The 18,739-nt window shown below is 34.6% G+C and overlaps 3 protein-coding genes across 4 annotated transcripts; 1 reads left to right on the forward strand and 2 right to left on the reverse strand.

The window, feature by feature from the left end:
* Window positions 1-1,576: 1,576 nt before the first annotated feature.
* Window positions 1,577-3,635, forward strand: LOC8275977 (11S globulin seed storage protein 1). Its single transcript, XM_002531982.3, has 4 exons — window positions 1,577-1,903; window positions 2,004-2,239; window positions 2,478-2,963; window positions 3,063-3,635. Exons 1-4 carry the CDS (start codon window positions 1,627-1,629, stop codon window positions 3,447-3,449), a joined length of 1,386 nt encoding a protein of 461 aa, XP_002532028.1. The 5' UTR covers window positions 1,577-1,626; the 3' UTR covers window positions 3,450-3,635.
* On the reverse strand, window positions 3,460-6,769 carry LOC8275975 (patellin-4). Its single transcript, XM_015727124.3, has 4 exons — window positions 5,390-6,769; window positions 5,158-5,282; window positions 4,773-4,914; window positions 3,460-4,599 (listed from the first exon to the last, which is right to left on the reverse strand). The coding sequence occupies exons 1-4, from the start codon at window positions 6,215-6,217 to the stop codon at window positions 4,327-4,329; spliced, it is 1,368 nt and encodes a 455-aa protein (XP_015582610.1). The 5' UTR covers window positions 6,218-6,769; the 3' UTR covers window positions 3,460-4,326.
* A 121-nt stretch (window positions 6,770-6,890) lies between these two features.
* Window positions 6,891-18,692, reverse strand: LOC8275976 (structural maintenance of chromosomes protein 1). Of its 2 annotated transcripts, XM_015727125.3 has the most exons (18): window positions 17,810-18,692; window positions 16,899-17,135; window positions 16,517-16,750; window positions 15,478-15,716; window positions 14,643-14,909; window positions 14,195-14,465; window positions 13,858-13,982; window positions 13,171-13,280; window positions 12,957-13,076; window positions 12,737-12,876; window positions 11,671-11,760; window positions 11,366-11,574; window positions 10,191-10,360; window positions 9,606-9,715; window positions 9,127-9,506; window positions 8,421-8,672; window positions 7,559-7,786; window positions 6,891-7,423 (listed from the first exon to the last, which is right to left on the reverse strand). In XM_015727125.3, exons 1-18 carry the CDS (start codon window positions 18,245-18,247, stop codon window positions 7,375-7,377), a joined length of 3,669 nt encoding a protein of 1,222 aa, XP_015582611.2. In that variant the 5' UTR covers window positions 18,248-18,692; the 3' UTR covers window positions 6,891-7,374. The 2 variants fall into 2 exon arrangements, with proteins under 2 accessions (XP_015582611.2, XP_048232808.1); XM_048376851.1 differs by lacking the exon at window positions 6,891-7,423 and having other exon boundaries at window positions 7,591-7,786; window positions 8,421-8,476.
* Window positions 18,693-18,739: the final 47 nt, after the last annotated feature.

Here is an 18,739-nt window from a genome sequence, read left to right on the forward strand (position 1 = left end):
TTATTTTTAATTATTAAATAATTATAATACTTATAATTGTGGTATTTGAAATTAAGAATTTTTTATTAGTACAATTTAAATTTAAATTTTTACTTTTAAGATAATTTTTATAAATTATTTTAATAATAAATACAATTGAGTTAAATAAAATTAACTATAATATTTTTATTAATTTATATCATTAAATATAATATAATAAAATAAATTATATTTAATAATAAATTATATTATACATATAATAGTCATTTAACATATTAACAGCTACTAATAAAATTTTACCAAATGTTTTAATTTATCAGCTATTAGCTGCCAGCTGTATTAATCGTCCAACAAAAATATCATTAGTAATGGAATTATATTCTCAAAGTCTCTGCAATTTTTTTTTATCTGGTCTATTTATTTATTTATTGAAAATCTAATCAATCATGAACTCGCAATAGAAAATAACCACATGATTACATTACATAGAAGTGATGTACTCCTCCAAATATTTGTAGAAAATAACTAGAAAATTCAAACTCTCAAAATTTATCAATTAAAAATTAGCGACAAAATTAATCGTTGATTAACTTTTATCTACCGTTAACGAATCTTATAACATATTATCAAATTACTGATAATCATCACTTTCTTAATGATATTAATCTCAAATGCTTATAACCATCCAATTTCAAGCTTTATTAATAATTTTAAAATCTAGAATGAAAATTTAATTTCATGATTTATTTAATTTGAAGAAAAATTCATCATAGATTTAAAAGGTAATATATTAGATAAAAGTGAAATGTATATAAAAATTAAGAACTTGTAACCAGCTAAGTTCAATATTATTTTGTTTACCAAAATTATTAATCTTATAAATTAGCAATCTGGAGTTAAAATTAAATAAATTATAATGCAATTTTTGTATATCTTATATTTTTTATTTTAAAAGTTATAATATAAAAAAATATTTTAATATATTTTCTGTTATTTAAATATAAAACAAAGAGTTAATTATCTCTCTATATATTAAAAGCTAAATTTTATTTTCTACTCTAAATTTAATAAATATATTATAAATTTTTTTACATTTAATTTAATTAATATTTGTTATTATTATTTTCTATTAGTAAAGATTTTAAAAAATAAACTTTTTATAAAAATAAATAAAATAAAATATAAAATATAAAAATTTATTAAATTCAAATAAAAATTTAACTTTTATATTTAAATATTTTTTTTAAATGTTCTTTATTCTCTTTAAAAGACACCGTTGGATGCTCTAACACTTACCTAAGCGTGTATCAAAAGAATCTCCAAATTAAGAAAACGAATGTAGAGAAACATACAGATCGGCTTTGTCTTCTTCTCATTTTTACATTTTTTTGATTCATACTTCTTCTCATTTCTCCTCCCTGTACATGGTATTATTATTCTTCTCTGAAGCTTTCGGACACCTGCCTCCCTCTACTTAGTGATGTGTAAGACATCTAACCCAAGTAGCCATGCAAACTGAAGAGTGGCTCCGATCCACCTTCTCTTATGTGTCAACCCATCCCCATCCTCAGGTCTTCTATAAATTCTACTCACTCTCCATCTTTACTTCAAACCGAAGGCAATAAAAATAGTCTTTTTTCAGTTGCAATGGCTAAGCCTGTCCTTATTTCTCTTTCTGTCTGCCTTCTTGTTTTCTTTCATGGCTCCTTTGCTCGCCTGCAAAACGAGTGCCAACTCGACAGGCTCGATGCCCTCGAACCTGATAACCGTATTCAGTGCGATGCTGGTATGGTCGAGGTCTGGAATCCCAACCATGGTCAGTTCCAATGCGCTGGTGTGGCTATGGTTAGGCATACAATTGAGCCCCGAGGCCTTGTACTTCCATCCTACAGCAATGCCCCTCAGCTCACCTACATTGTTAAAGGTGATGAAGATTGATTCATTTCGCTTTCTGTTTTATTTTAGTTGGTGTCAAAGCTTATGTTGCACTGCTTGATTATTGATTTCTGCGAACGTATATTCAGGTAGGGGTATGATTGGGACCTTGTTTCCTGGATGTGCTGAAACATTCCAAGAATCTCAAGAGTCGGGTAGGACACAAGATCAGCATCAGAAGATTCACCATTTCCGTGAGGGCGATGTCATTGCCTTGGCTGCTGGAGTTGCTCACTGGTGCTACAACGATGGCAATGAACCCGTTATAACTGTTACCGTTATTGACACCACCAACATTGCCAACCAGCTTGACATGAATCCTAGAGTAAGAAAGAGCCATCTAAATGTACATGTATTAGAAATATCCGCATGCTGCTATACTTCGGCTCAGTAGTGTTTTACGTAGTTTTTAAAGCTGAGCAGTGAGCAATATAAAATCTAGAAATGACTGTTTTAGTTACTATAATTTCTAGAATTATCTCTAGAAGTAAGATTTACAACTCCAGGCTCAAGTTCAATTGATAAGAATAGCTAATACATAAATTTTCTTGGACTTGTTACAGAACTTCCATCTGGCTGGTAACCCAGAAAATGAGTTCCAGAAATTTCAGCAGGCGGGTGAGCGTGGCCGGAGAGAATATTCCCACCAAGGTGGCAAGGGTCAACAAGGCTCTTGCAGAAATCTCTTCTGTGGAATTGACACAAGACTCATCTCCGAATCATTCAATATTGACGAACAGTTGGCTACGAAGCTTCAAGGCCAAAATGACTTCAGAGGCAGCATTGTGAAGGTTGAAGGTGGACTTCGGGTAGTCAGGCCACCAAGGACCGAACAAGAGAGATTGGAGGAAGAAGAGCAAGGCCAAGGAGGAAGTTACAATGGTCTAGAGGAAACTTTCTGTACTATGAGGATTAAAGAAAACATTGCTGATCCCTCACGCGCCGATGTTTACGTCCCTGAAGTTGGTCGTGTCAGCACCGTCAACAGCAATAATCTACGTATTCTTAGGTTGCTCCAACTCAGCGCTTCCCATGTCTCTCTCAGCAATGTAAGTCAAAACACTCGCAACAGTAATGGCCAGTCATACATGAACGATGTTTATACTCTGTAACTTCTGATACATAAAACAATTCCTTGGTCATGGCAGGGTGCTATTAGATTACCTCACTGGCACGTAAACGCACACAGCATAATCTATGCATTGAGGGGTCAAGCTAAGATTCAGGTGGTGGATGAAAATGGCAACAGGGTCTTCGATGGCAATGTGAAGGAAGGACAAGTCCTGACAGTGCCACAGAACTTCGTGGTAGTGAAACGAGCAGAGAGTGATAGATTTGAATGTGTTGCCTTCAACACCAACGATAACGCTGTGGCATCTGATCTAGCAGGCCGTACCTCAGCCATCAGGGCAATGCCGCTGGAGGTGCTGGCCAACGCATTCCAGGTTTCGGTAGAGGATGCTAGAAGGATCAAGTCTGGAAAGCAAGAGACAATCCTGACTAGGTCCCAGTCTGGAAGGAGGTCTGCTACTTAAGATGTTAATGTTATGTATAAATGTAATGAGGCAAGCTAGCCTTCTCCCTTTTCTTTTCTTCTTCCTCTTTTAGAAGGGGACTGCATTATGTAAGTGTTGGCAAATAAAATGTGGTAATGGCAATAAATGCAGTGTAGCCTTCTATGAAGAAGCAATGGAAGTAATGCAGATCAACTCTTTTCTCCATGTTATTGCCTATATAGGGATCTATTAAGATTCTTCTTAAAAATTGAAAAAATAAAAACCCATTTCCTAGGCAAGAGTTCTCTTTCTGAATAATTCACTTCTTTAGATGAATTTAATTAATGGGCATTTTCACACTGAATTCTCTTCCTTTTCCCCTTGCTCGAGCAATGGGAGTTGTAACGTAAATGAATTGACAGTTCAGTAATGGCAATACTATTACATATTAATCATCATAAAATTATTTTATATAAATAATTATAATTATCACATCAGTCATCATGAATAGTTAACTAAAGATTAATTAATCATTACATAATTATGATTATTACATGAATTATACTTTACATCAATTATTTTTCTGAAATATTATAAGCAATATTACATCATTTATTAAAAAAAAAAAAAAAAAAAAGAGGACTCTGGGGACATTCGCTCAGGGTATTATACTCAGAAATTAGTCTTATACAGAATTACTCTTGAAAATGCTCAGGATATTTTAGTCTCCTTGGGGCATTCAGGAATTACATAATTTAACATGATTCTGAACTCTCAGGTGATATATATGTAAGCTAATAAGGAGCTTTTAAGTAAAAGCAAGAAGCTAATAAGGAACTAAAATAATGAGAAATGCTTTAAAGATATATGTATAATTAAGGGGTAGCATATAAACATTTAAAATCTAAGAAAGAAGCTATTTTTTATTGATCATGTAAGCTGGTACATAGGGTTTGGCTTTAGATCTGTAGTAAATCTTTCTCTTTTTTAGGGTTGTGTTTTCAATGGTTATCACTATTTTACCTGGTTCACTTATGTAAAAAGAATTCCTAACACTCTCCCCAATTCTCTTTTCCTTGTATTTTCTCAGCAGAATCCTGTATGAGCCTTCATCATCTGGAATGAACTCTTCTTTACAAGTCACCTCCCATCCAACCACAGTAAAATCCCAAACCATTGTCACCCCAGCCTAATAATTAAATTATGTAAACATCATTAATAAATAATTAAATAAGAACCCATTAAGGAAATGAAATAATTCAGTGACATGCTTCAATTAGCTTTTAGTTAAAGTAATCAAGTGAAGCATTTAATTGACATATGAATGAAAGCAACTAATTAAATACAGATATTAATTAGTACCTCAGAGACAGGAATTCTGATGCACCCAGCTGAATTTGTTCTCACAATCAGCTCTGAAGCATTGTCCACAGGAGAAAATTCAACATCATTCTCTCTTTTCAAACCTCCATATTCAACTGGAAGGTTTTCTGGAGAAATGTACCTTCATGTTTGTTCAAGCACAATTGTAGAGTGAATCATAAATTAATATACTGCATAATGATAAATTAATATACTGCTAGGGCAATTGGGTTAGCTAGCCACACTAGTACAGGTATCTTTTCTCCCTAAATGGCAAGGGGACAGGTGTTCATATCTTGATACTGTTTTAACTTGTATAAACACTTTTTTAAGGTTCAAAAAAAGAAGCAAAGGAGCTATATATATATATCATCAGGGCACTTACTTTAAAAGGGTCTGAGTGACTTTCGATGGCCTAGCAATAATGAACTTCCCTTTCGTTCTATGGTTCAGGATCTTGGATGAAACTAAATGTGATGTGTAATGCCAGAATGGGACATTTACTAATATCTGCAAAATAGTAACATAATGCAGCACTTGAGCCAAGATCCATGTATTTGATGCAAGAAAAAGAAAAAAAATTCAGAATAAAAATGAGTTGATTAATTTTCACTTACATTTTTGTAAATAATCTCAGGATAATTGGCTTGGAACAACAGGAAGGCTTTCTTGCTAACAGCACGTAACTCTTTCATTTCTGATCCGCTGTTCTTGAAATCTGTAATCTGAAGCATAGAGTCTGCCTCTCCCGCTTTGAAGGAAAGTTTCCCGATACTTCTTTCCATGAACTGAATTCTCCATCTCAAGAATTTCTCACGTTTTTCCTCTGTTCCTAATACTCTCCTATATAATTCTTTGTCCTTGAAAGCCCCATATACTGTATAATACAAAGGGTGGCCTTCTTTGTCTACACTATTTATGTACAAAAACCTATCAAGATCAAGATCCAGATGCAAATTCTCTTCAAGGATTGCATCAGTCTTGTATTCCTTTCGCCAATTAAGAGTCTTTCGCAGCATATGAAAGGCATCTTGAGCCTTAAACTCCTTAGCCTTCAGGAATTTCAATAGCACATTGTCTGTGCTTTCGTGGCCTTTACTTGGCAATAAAGGCACACCCCAAAGGGTAATATCTCTAAGTTGTTCTTTCATCTTCTGACATTCTTTCCTGGAAATTATTTTTTTAGGTTTCTCAAAAAGACAATTGCCAAGAATTGCATCTTCTACCATGCACCTGAATTCCAATAAGGCCTTTTTCTTTTTCAATTTCATTTCAGTACAGGCAGCTGTATTCTTTTCATCTTCCTGAATTCTTGATTCAATATCTATACTATCAGTGCTTTTATTTTCATGAGCCTCAAGCCATCTAAAGATCATCTCTTCTTCATATTCTTCAACCTCATTCTCAATTTCTTGATGATGGATACTCTCAATTTTCTCCTCCATTCTTGTTTTTAAATTTGGAGAGCCAAGAAAAGCATAAATCCAATGTTAGAGGCAGAGAAAGGAATGGCTGAAATGGGGAACTCTTTTAGTCTTTTTATTTTCAAGGGAAAAAATGGTTTTGGGTTCTGGACTCAAAAAGCTAAAATGAGTTTTCAAATTCCAACCAATAATATATATCTTTCCCCAAATTTAGGATAGGGGTTTTGATTTTGTGGAACTTTTGTTTTTAAAAAAGAAATTGTTTTAGTGTTTATTTTTACGACTAGGAGACTTGGACGGTTTTGGAATTGATGGTTGTTGAAGAGAGTTAAATTTAGATTTTTATAAGGTGGAGAAAAGAGAGAGAAGTGTTATGTCAATAAGTATCAGAAAGTTTTATTCCATTCTTGCACACTGAATACTACTTTTTAAGTTGGATAATCACAATTAGAAGTCCCATACTTGGATTCTTTTTCTTGTTTTAACTAAATGTTTTTCTTCCTTTGAAATTTTGAACTTATCATCTTTCTTTTTTATCAGTTATAAAATGCATATTTGAACACAAGTTTAAAACTAGAAATTGACTACACCTGCCTACCAATAGTTATTCTGTTGGTCTTTTTTACAGTTGAAAGAAAGTTGAGCAATATCAACATATAAAATGTAAAATAACTCCGTTACACAGAGAGAGAGGGGTTTGAACTGTCCAAATTTCTAATTCAAGGATTGAATCAAATATTCTGTTGAAACTCCAGATGTTCTAGCCTACAAATTAACTAATTGAATTTACATACAGATCGGGTTTTTCCAACCTGAAGACATTTTTCTTTTGAAACTAGAAGTTTGTGACATTCCTTCTGGAAAGAGAAACATTTTTCCAGGGTATCAGGACCTTTGTCAACAGATGCATCCACCATATTCTGACGCAGTAGTTTACATTACTTTTCAGGATGCGATATCCAACGAGGGAGAAACGCTGGCAATCCAATACATTTTGTTACTTCCAACGTGAGGAACCGGTACTAACACCTATCACACTGCCTATTAAGATCGTACGAAACAAACTTAATACATTAATCTTTTCATATTTACAAGCAGTAATTGCAAGGATGTTAGCAACTGAGGTATTCACAAAACAAGTTATCTGCTGTGATCTGCAATCATCTGCAACTGGATTCTCAAGACTGTCGATATCCAGTCAAGTCAAAAGTCAGAGTTCTTGAACAGCTGCAGAAAAAGAAAAGGCAAAAAAGAAAAATTCACACAAATCAAACTTATGACAGCAAACCACAACACAGTAAAACTGCAGCAGTAAACCAATTAAGGTATTACCCGAAGAAAATGCAAAATGAAAAAGCTCACCTTCTCTCCGAATCCCTGTAAACCCCAACCAAAGCTTCAGCCTTGTCATAGAAGCTATCCTTCAAGGATATAACAATACTCTGAAAACCACTGCCACCATCAGCATTCTGATTACTCCGGACTCCTTCACATGATTTTGAGCGAATGAATCCGGCAACCTTTGCAACATTTAGATTATCTAATGCAGCATCGACTTCATCCAATATGAAAAATGGCGACGGCCTATAGCTGAAATCACTCAAAAGATGAGGCAATTAATGCAAATCATAAATGCTATCCCACTTTATCATAAAACATGCAATACATAAGGAAGTAATTTATCAACTGAAACATACATTTTAGATGAGGAAAAACCATTAAGTTTAGAGTAGAAGACAACCAGTATGGCGAGTGAAAGCAAGGCAAGCATCAAGGATCTCGCATCACCGACAACTTATCAAATTAAGTTGGCACATATATAGGCCTCAACTTATCCATATGATGGAGGGGTCCAGTAATGTTAAGCATAGGAGCTTGATATTAATAATTCACATCGTATTATTTGGGCCAATAAAGGCTTTCGTTCAGAGAGGATTGTTGCTTGATTTGAATTGCAGGAGAGTTTATTGTGTTGTGCAAACATATGCAAGTTAAACCCCCATCAGTCCTAGATATCGAGTATCTAAGGCTGTGTACATCTTGCACATTAAACTCCTAGGGCATTAATGCGGTCCCCGCAAAGTCTTCACTTGAACCTTGTCACACAAAATTACATAATAGACCAAGCAACAATTCTCCCAACCAACCACATAACCACATACAAAGAGGGATGTAAAAGTACACAGAGTTTTGACAAGCAGTTGATCTACCTATCAGGACATACCTGTGAATAGAAAAGAGCAAAGCCAGTGCTGCAACAGTCTTCTCCCCGCCAGACAGCTGTTCCATATCACGGAAACGCTTAGTTGGTGGCATAGCAGTGTATTTGATGCCATGTAAGAAAGGGTCATCCTCGTTATCTAGATTCAGATATGCCGTCCCACCAAGTGGGTGTGTGTTACTCTTTGTTAGTTGTTTATAAATTTTGTCAATATTGTTTGATATGTGGTTAAAAGCTTCCATAAACAACTCGTATCTGTATAAACAAAATTGAAGACAGGTATTAATGCAAAAACAACATAATCAATTGCTTTTATTATATTTCAGCTCGCAAGAAAATGATCAAAGACAGATGTGCACAAACAGTCAGATGCAGTGGCAAACAGAAGAATATCAATATCGACAATAGAAAATGATCAACCCATGTAAATAAAGAGCCATTTCACAAAGAGCAGCACCATCAGCCCAAATGGCTGTTCAGCAAGGATGATTCCTGGAAGCTATTTTAATTAACTACCTACTTCAATCATATAAAATAAAATGGAAGTGCACCTGGCAAAAGGAAATTGGTGCTACAGTCCTCATTGTATTCCATTCCTTTTAGAGAATATTCTCATTAGAAAATTCTATACTGCCCTAACATCTTTATCTGAGGAGCCGGTTAATTATTATGAATAAACAGCTACTATACAACAAAATTTAATTATCACCTTCTCTGTTTAACTGAATTGTAAGCATCAGCTACTCGCTTCTCCTCTTTTCTGGCTGCTTCAAACTCTTCAGTTACTACTCTTTCCTTCTCTTGCAAAGCTTCATACTGGTCCAGAGCCTTCAAGTTTGGAGCAGTTTTTTCAATTTCTGACATAATGGCATCCATTTTTTGCTTAAAATCCACCTCAAGTTTTTCCCTATCAGAAGGTCTCCTATCCTGAAGAAGGGATCTATTCAGCTCGCTAAAATCAAAAAATGGGCCTGGGATCATGGAGTCAACTTCCATAGGATCTGAAATAGTGGGAAGGTTAATATGCTCTAATTCACACTTCTCTACTATATCCTGCTTCCGAGACAATAGCTGCTCAATCTGTCCCTCCTGTGAAAACAGGGAAAAAAGACATCAGTAGCAGTACAATAGGGTACATTCCTTGCCACTCTATAGAATCTTGGAGGAAGAAAGCAACCCTTGTAGCACCTTAGAGTTTATCTGACGGTTGAGCTTGGATATGCTTGTTGTAGCTGCAGAACCCTGCTTCCTCCATTCAAGCATCTCTTTCTCACACTCTTCTGCCTTGGATTTCCAATCTGTAGGACGAAAACAGAAAAATTAAAAACACAATACATGAAATTATCTACTGAAAGAAGGAAAATAGAAAGACGAAGAATTTTGGGGCATCTTCAGAAGCCAGTTTGAAATCCCATTCTCTCACGAAACTAGAAATTAATTTCAGGTAATTTTCATTTAACAATTCCTCAATTTTGGACCACACTGGAAACACGAATTACTCGATAACATGACTAATAAATTTAGGCCTCAAGAAAACATCAAAGAGCAAGGACTACAGAGTTCTTGAGAGAATAATATGATAGGCATTTACCATTTACTATTCCTTGTGTTAGTCTAAAAGTAAACTGAAGTAAATCTAGCACAATTCCAAAAGAGTTAGAACTGCCTACGTCATTTCTTCATTCTCTTCTCAATTTGTTGTCCACCTACCTAAAAGTAAACTCAAGACCTGGCTTCTTGCTTCTATATGAAATATGAAGAGTCAAACCATACCTCTCACTTCTTCCTTCCACTTATCCATATCACCAGTAGCTTTCTCTGTTGCTAACTTGACTTCAGCTTCTTTTTTCTGAATTTGTTTTAGTTCGTTTTCTAAAGAACTGATAGACGTTTCCAATTTCTTAATTCTTGATTCCATGTCTCGCTTTTGCTCATACTCCAACCTGAAAAGAAAAGGAAAGAGGTGATAAAGGACCATTACATACAAAACAAATGGCAAAGCAGTGTGATATTTAGCATGAAGAGGCTCTCTTCAAGTTCCAGAAATACAACAAGGCTAATGTCAAACAAATCGAGATGGAATAATGGATCAAGTAGTCAGCATCATAGCACCAATACCACATAGAAAAATAAAAGGTCTGGAGGACTGCCTTGTCCTTATCTTAGCCTCTACATTCAGTCAAACACAAAATCTAGAGAATATTCATGTAATTTATTGGTAAAATATGGCATGAGAATAAGAGTAACAGTGTAACTTCTCCACTTCATAAGCATCAGAAAATTAAGACTTGAACAAGAGAAAAATTTAACTTTTCCTCTCCGGTTTTACTTATTCCTTCCATTGATACAAAACATATGGCTGTCTCAACCATATTTTTCATACACGGACAGAGACATGTAAATGAAAAATATGGTCTCTAAGCAACAGAAAATTAAGACTTCCTTAAGAGAAAAATTTAAGTTTTCCACTCCAGTGCTCCCCCATCCCTTTGACATGTTGCTACTGGCTTAGATATTGTGAAATTACCTGTCCCAGTCCAATTAATATTTTATATATGATTGGATGCTGTTTATAATTCTAAAATGGCTCTCCTGGTCCAAGCATTTTCAGTTTGCTCCAGTTAATAAAAGAATTCAAAGGACAAGCCCGTAAAGACATAACTTTATCTGAATACTTCCGTAGCACATAGATAGTACTCGGATGCAAATCCTGGTGGTAGCTTAAAGCTTAAATCATATAGCAAGGAAGGTGCAAAATTATAAGCTCATTGATAATCTTAAGTTTTTTTCCTGATGACCAAAAAATCAGCGATTTTTGTTTAGCAAGAAACAGACCATTGACTCTTTGCACAAAAGTATCATTAGAATAACCACACATACTGGGAAACCTGCAGCCTCTTCAAAACATAAATACAGACAAAATAAGGCTACAAGAAAGAGAAACGTACTGGTACTTCAACTTTGCCAGCTGATTACTTATGTTAAGTCTTTCTTCCGCAACATGTTGGGCAGCCTTAAGATGGTTTTCTTCATACTCACGGATATTTGTTACCCCAACAACCTTACCAAAATCTTTGTAAATTCGATCAATAATCTCATTGATTCTCTTCTCCAACTTTCTGATTTCAGTGGCCCTTTTATCAATACCATCCTTTAGCTGCAGATGGTAAAAAGTATGAAATGTAGTTGTTTCAGCAGATATTTGCATAACATGGTAGTTGACAGGCAGTCATAACTCATGACCTTTCATTACCTTAAGCAGTTCAGGTTTTATACGATCAGTTTCCTCTTTAATAATCTGCTTTTCCCTTTTCAAGGTTTCAAGTTTGTCCTTGATACTTCTCTGCGACAAAATCATCAGAAGCAGAGTTAATTAATGGAAAAAGAGTAATAAGCCAAAAATAAACATGTTCAACATCATCTGCATAAGCAAATTATCATATCCCCATCCAGGCCATTTGGGACACAACAGATTTCCCTTATGGTTTTTGGTTTAAGCAAAAGAGGGGGGAGGATGTAAAAGGGGGGGATGGATGCTCAATTCTCCTTGTTTGATTAGAAGGGACAATAATAAAAGATCTATAAAAAGAAAAACAAAGCAATTCCAATTCACCTGCCTGGTCCCAAACTGGACAACTCGGGACAAGCAAAATAAGCAAAAGAAAAATTGTCAGTACAAAAATTTTACATAATTTTCTTACCATTAGCAAATTCACACCACATTTTTAAAATTCAAATTTCAAAGAAGTAGGGTACAATAGCAAGTTTGATAATGATGATATATTGTTCCTTTATTATCTCATTCCAGCCAAACCACGATGGATATTAAAAAAAAAAGGGAAGAAAATTATTTATCTCTCTTCAAACCAGACAAATCAAGAATAGTAAAAATCAATTCTTTTGATCTACCTTCCTCCCCATCTACTTGCTTCCATACTTCCTTTTCTCCATCCTCCCGACCAAACACATCATTGATTCTTATCTTTCCTGTCTATCTCTTGTATCAATAACTTTCTTTATACCAAGTACTAACCCAACACCTTCAACAAGAACCATGTCCACCGCTTTCTGACATATATAGCAACATAACTGTGGCAGACAGCGGGAGAGAAGATTCTGTCTATCCACCACTAGTATCTTAAATTTTCTCCGAAGCATTGTTTTTCAGACTTGCTCAGAATTCAAATTAGAGCACACAAAAGGCAAATAATACAATCAAACCAACTAGTCCATATTTTAAAAACCAATTTAAACACCCCAGCAGAATGAGGCTGTTAGATATGTAGAAAGGAAGGTAATCCCAATAGAAGAGTACCTACCTTTTCAATCTCTGCATACTGAATCTTCTTTTCAAGTCCACTAATTTTCCCAGATGCTTCAGATTCTTTTAACTTCATCTCTCTATCTGATCCAAGCTCTTCCAACTCTTTCTCGAGCTGCTCTTTCTTCTTCTTTAGCTCTACAGAGCACTAAATGTTAGTGTTTTCAGCAGTGTGACTAAGAGAAAGAAATCAAGAAGGGGTGTGTTGCTGAGTTTACTTGCAATAGATTCTTTAATTTTATCATTATCCCACTGTTTTGACCTTGCTTCCATTCCACCACTGGTACCACCAGTCATTGTTCCGGACTTTGTGAGTAGGATCCCATCAACAGTTACAACTAATGCAAATGTTTTTAAGAGAATAAGTACTTAAAAAATTACAAGATAATTTGAAAGATCCAACCAACATTAACTGAAAAGGGAATTAATTACCTTTAAACCTTTCTCCACTCCAGCTAAGAACCTTGGCTTCATCTAGGTCATCACATACTAAAGTATTTCCAACAGCAAAGAGAATTGCCTTCTCAAGAACAGGATCAAATGTGCAATAGTTAAGTCTACAAATTTATAATATTGATGCCCTTTGCTTCCTCTCTCAGTTTACTTGATACTAAAATCAAGACAATTACTTTTGAGATTTCTGTTTAATAGTAAATTATTTTTCTTAGCTTGTAACGAATAAAAAAGACAAAACAGATGGAAGCAAAACATATTAAAAACACAACAGGAAAACATAATACACATAAAGAGCAGCAGATAAGAGAAATCTACTTGCCAATTCTACTGTGACTGGACGTGTGTACAGCAACAAAAGCAGATTGATATTTGGCAGTGCAAGAGTTAATGCAGAGGAGATAATATGGAAGCCAATTAAGTGAAAATTTGTTCTTAGCTTCATCACTCGCAATATACTAGATATACAACAAAGCAGGAACATGGTAGCTGGATCTGGGGAACAAGAAGTCCATAATGGATGTGAAATCAAACTAAAACAACAGAGGAACCAAACAATAAGAAACATAGGAAACAAAACATATGCAAAATATTCCAAATTCCACTAAAGCGAACACTAATTTGAATCATTTTTTTGTCAGAATAACCAAATAATGTAAAGGATATTGGATGACATCAAAGACCAACTTAGCAGTACCACCTAAGGTACGCAACCTTTCAATGATTGGCTTTACACGAACTGATTGAAGAGGTATGAAAGTTTGAGGAGGAAGCCTTTTCTCTTTCAGATACTGCAGAAAACAAAATTGGAATAATACCTTCAGCGGAACTGTATTTTAACATAAACTGATTAACTATGTTAGTAATCAAGAAATTAAAGTTAGATATTAACTAATGATACAATAGTAAGGCTATAATCGACAATACATAGATTTACATAACTTAAGTTAGACAACAATGTTAAAACATGAGCAGTTACTTAACAGGTCAAAACAAATACTACCTTAATGCACTCTTTTCCTGTATATTCATCTTCAACCACTACTGCATCCATAAATCTACCCATAGCTACAGTAACAGCAAGATTGTACTTCTTCTGAGTTGGCCTACAAAGATCAGTCATTCGTCCATGAACTCCTTGGAATAGGCGCTTGAGATCCTCAACAGCTTGAGACAACCTAGCATCCCTCTCATTCTCATATTTATCAGCTTTCACTTCTCGCAACTGGATTTCCACTTCACCAATTCTAGACTTCAAATTTTCACATTTAATCCTGACAATGGTCAATAGAATGTCATTTTTTACTTTTATATATTACAGGATTTCATAAAATACACCTAACTAAACTAATGCTAACCAAATGTTACAAAAACACAAGTTTATAAACCTGAGATAGAACATAAATGAAGATTAGATGAACTTTTCGAAAATTAACAAATAACTTAAATACCTGGAATCACGGTGTTTATCATGCATCTCTCTTGATTCCTTTTTCAAATCAGCCAATTCCTTCTTATTCTTTGTGGAAGTTTCCTGAATCTTTTCTTGTCTTGCTCGCATTTGTGCCTCCTGTGCGTTTAGTTCAGACTCCCTATTTTTCAACTGTTGAAGGTTTTCTTCTAAATTCTTTTGAGCTTCCATATCAGCATGTTGTTGCCTGTCCAGAACCTCCTTTTCTTCCCTTAGCTTGATAGTTTTCATCCCAGCATCCTCCTTACTGTAGTGTTAGCATTCTAATAATCAAGAAGGCTATAGGAAAACAATGTTTGGAATACCAAAGTTGAGAGGACAGGAAGAAGCCTTAAATATTGGATGTCCTTCTATTTAGTCTGGATTTTAATGCTCTATTAAGTTATATAATGCAGCATAGCTTACTGATGAGATACAAATACCAGAACCATCATATTATTTTGCTAAATGACGACAGTATGGACGCAGATAGTGAGATTAACTGCGCATAGAATAAAAGTACAAGAGTATGATTCATTAGAGTTAATATGTGGTCCTCCGAAGCTCAATAAATATATTACATAGCCTAAATCTTTCAACTGGATCTAAATACCGACAAAATTCACTCTAGTTAAAGAATAACTACCTCCTATTTAGTTACTGATTTACCCAAGTTAATAACTAGTTATATACATAGTTAAACTTTATACACAAGGGATTAACTACAGTGATCTTTTCCAAATCCTTCTACTCAGATTTAAGAAAGAACAATTGAAGCTTTAAAATTTTATGACAGTACACATGCAAGTGAAGAGTTAAACACATTAGAAACTTACATTCGAAAATATTCAGTTAATTGACCATCAGCCAAGGGGAGTTTGTCACTAGTATCTCGACTTTTTTCATGCAGATCTTCTAGCTTTGCAGTCAGATCTAGTATCCCCTTCTGCAGCTCATCTATCTCATCAGCATGTTTCCTCCGTTCTTCTCTTTTTTTATCAAGCTCCTTACGGCTACTCTTGATTTTTGAATTTATACGAGTCATTGCCTCATTTAATTTCAGAAGCTCTGGTTGCTAGAACAGCAGGACAACAAAATAAATAGAACATAAACTATTGAAACCAAAAATTATCAATTAATGAAAATAGATAATCACGATCCACAATTTTCCAAGAACCTATGATACCCACATGAAAACCCAAAAAAAAATTCACAAATACATTGAAATTCATTAACATACAGATTCAGACACATGTGTTCAACATATCTATACATATTGCACAACCTGCAATGATTAAACCATTTACCATGCAATACCATATGCAACTTTTTAAATGAAATATCCATGCATGAAGAAACAATAGTAGAAGTGCCAGGAGCTTCCTTCAAAAGTCGTAAACAAACATTCCTATTAACAGCAGAAAGCGCCCAAGAAAAATTTGCCAAGTAACAGTTACATAAATGATGCTCCTAATTTCTTACTATTCAAAGTCTCTCCAAATAGAAGATACCATTTCATCAAAACATCCTAACACTCTTTCTTATGGAGTAGCAGTCATTACTACATCAGTTCAGAATCCGAAAATAAATGAACCTACACATTTTTCATTTATTAAAAAAAAAGATGGTTTGCTTCATTGTTAATAAAAATTCAGCTCAGTGATGCTATGACCCATTCCCATTTCGATCAAGCTACATAAATCTCCACCATTCTACCCTACTAAAGATCATATTCTCTATTAGAACTTGGACCGACCACATTTTTACATGTGCATGCACATGCCCAAAGCCTACCTAAGATCGTTTCTATGTCATACCAGGAAAAACCATTTAAAACAATAACTGTTAAAACAACAAAATGCCAGAAGAACTCACATTCTTGTCAAGTTTTGAACTTCTCTCTGCAATCTTCCTTTCACATTGAGCAATCTCTTTCAGGTACTTGGCTAGTTCTTTTTTCTTCTTATTTTCTTCTATGTTAAACTTCTCTAATTCTTGCATGACACCTTCACGATTTCTCTTTTCAGTTTCAAGGTCATCATTGATCTTGTTTATGTCTTTGTCTATGATAAACAATTGCCATAAGAAGTGTTCTTTTTTCAGAGCTTTCTGCAGAACAAAAATGAAAACAAAGATAAGAAAGCAATTACTTCCATGAAAAAACATATAAGCTATTAAGGAAATACTTGGTCACATCTCAGCATCTGAGCAGAAAAGACATGAAATGATAATCTGCACAGTAATGTACAGTCAATACCAGTTGATCTTGCAAGCGAAGATGTTTTTCTGCTTCTTCCTTTTGCTCTTTCTTTTGTTTCCTCTCCATAACTACTGTTCTTTTTTTCTGATAAACAAGAGCAGAGTTTTCTTCAGCACGGGCCTTCCTTTCTTCCAGATCCTCGTATTCTCTCTTGAGATCCTCAGACCCAGAAATCTGCTCAAGCAATGCAGTCAATTCTTTTGGGTTTTTAGAGGCAATAGATTCCACATCACCCTACATAAGAAACCAAATGTTGTCATTCATAAGCTCCAACTCTAGAATACTTAACTATAGTAGCCACAATACTTGATAAGTAAACAATCTCCGGTGTTTCTTTCAATCAAGTCAATAACTTACCATATAAAGTTTCTATGGACAGGTTCCTTCAATCCAAATTATAACACCAAGCTAACCAACTCTTCCATTAGATGATATAGAAAAAAGGGCAGCGATATAGAACCCAACCACAAGATGATGAACATAGGCAACAGTAACATATATGCTAAAAGGCAACCAAAAGCTCAATGTGCAAAACTCCAAAAAGAATTTGCTCATCAAACTCTCCAAATAAACAACAAAAAAAGCTTGTTTGAATAAATCAGATGCAATAATTTGAATAGCATTCTAACCAAATATTGTTGGCGTGATGTCAATTCTTTCAAAATCCCTCATTTGTTTAACTTTGATTGCATTTTAGAGTTTCCAAACACTAAATAACAATAAAAACAAACACCTATAAAATTGCTTAAACTAAATGGAATTAAATCCACATAGAGTGAACATTTAAATCATATAATATGAATTAATTAACACAAAAATACTCCAAAAATATATAACAGCACAACTAAAAGTATTTTAGATTAAATTAAAAAAAAAAAAAAAGAACAATAAAAAAGTTAAAAGTTCACCTGAAAGACCAAAAAATTCCTAGCCTTAACAAGAATACCCAAAGACCTTAGTCTTCCATTATACTCATCCCAATTAACAACCTTGCCATCAATCCGATACTCACTGCTTCCTGAACTCGTAATAGTCCGGGTAAAATGAAGCTCCGACCCGCTTGCTAGCAAATAAACCAACCGTACATAAGCTCTACGACCTTTCTGCTCCTTTTCACGATCATCATATGCGTAAATTAGATCCTTAAGCTGGGCCCCACGCAATTGACCTGTACGGACACCAAGTACGAAGCTAATTGCGTCCATTAAGTTTGATTTCCCAGCTCCATTTGGTCCAATTATTGCCGTGAAGTCTTTAAACGGGCCGATTGTTTGTTGTCCTTTATACGATTTGAAGTTCTCTATTTCTAATTTGAGAATTTTACCTGTTGATATCATTGACGGCATCGTTTTTTTTGGTTCTTTTGAAGTGACGGGAACTTAGAATTAGGGTTTTTATCGAGTGAAAATTCAAAGAAGAAGAAGAAGAAGAAGATGGAGTTAGGGTTTCATGGATTTTTTTTTCGTTTTAGGGGGTTAGGGTTTTGATTTGTTGAAGAATTGGCGGGAGAGATTTTTCTTATTTTCTTTTTTTTTTTATCTTTAGGAATTTTTTGAGAGTTCAAGGGAAGTGTTGCATAGTAAGAGCATCACCAGTAGACACTCGTAGCACACGAAATGAAATGGAGATTCTTTTTGTTCTTTTACGATTATGCCCCTTTTTTTCAAATTGTTGCTGCTGGTCAGCCTGTTTTGGAGAAGGGTAAAACGGAAATAAGTTTTTAATTGGGTTGGTTAGAAGAAAAAACCCTCCAATTTTGTGTGACCCCACGTAGAGTAATAAATCCAGATTAACTTTTTCCATTGTAGCTTTTATGATCCGACCTTTTTCTTTAACAG

Source organism: Ricinus communis, chromosome 7, assembly GCF_019578655.1.
Source record: "Ricinus communis isolate WT05 ecotype wild-type chromosome 7, ASM1957865v1, whole genome shotgun sequence".
Classification (NCBI taxonomy): domain Eukaryota; kingdom Viridiplantae; phylum Streptophyta; class Magnoliopsida; order Malpighiales; family Euphorbiaceae; genus Ricinus; species Ricinus communis.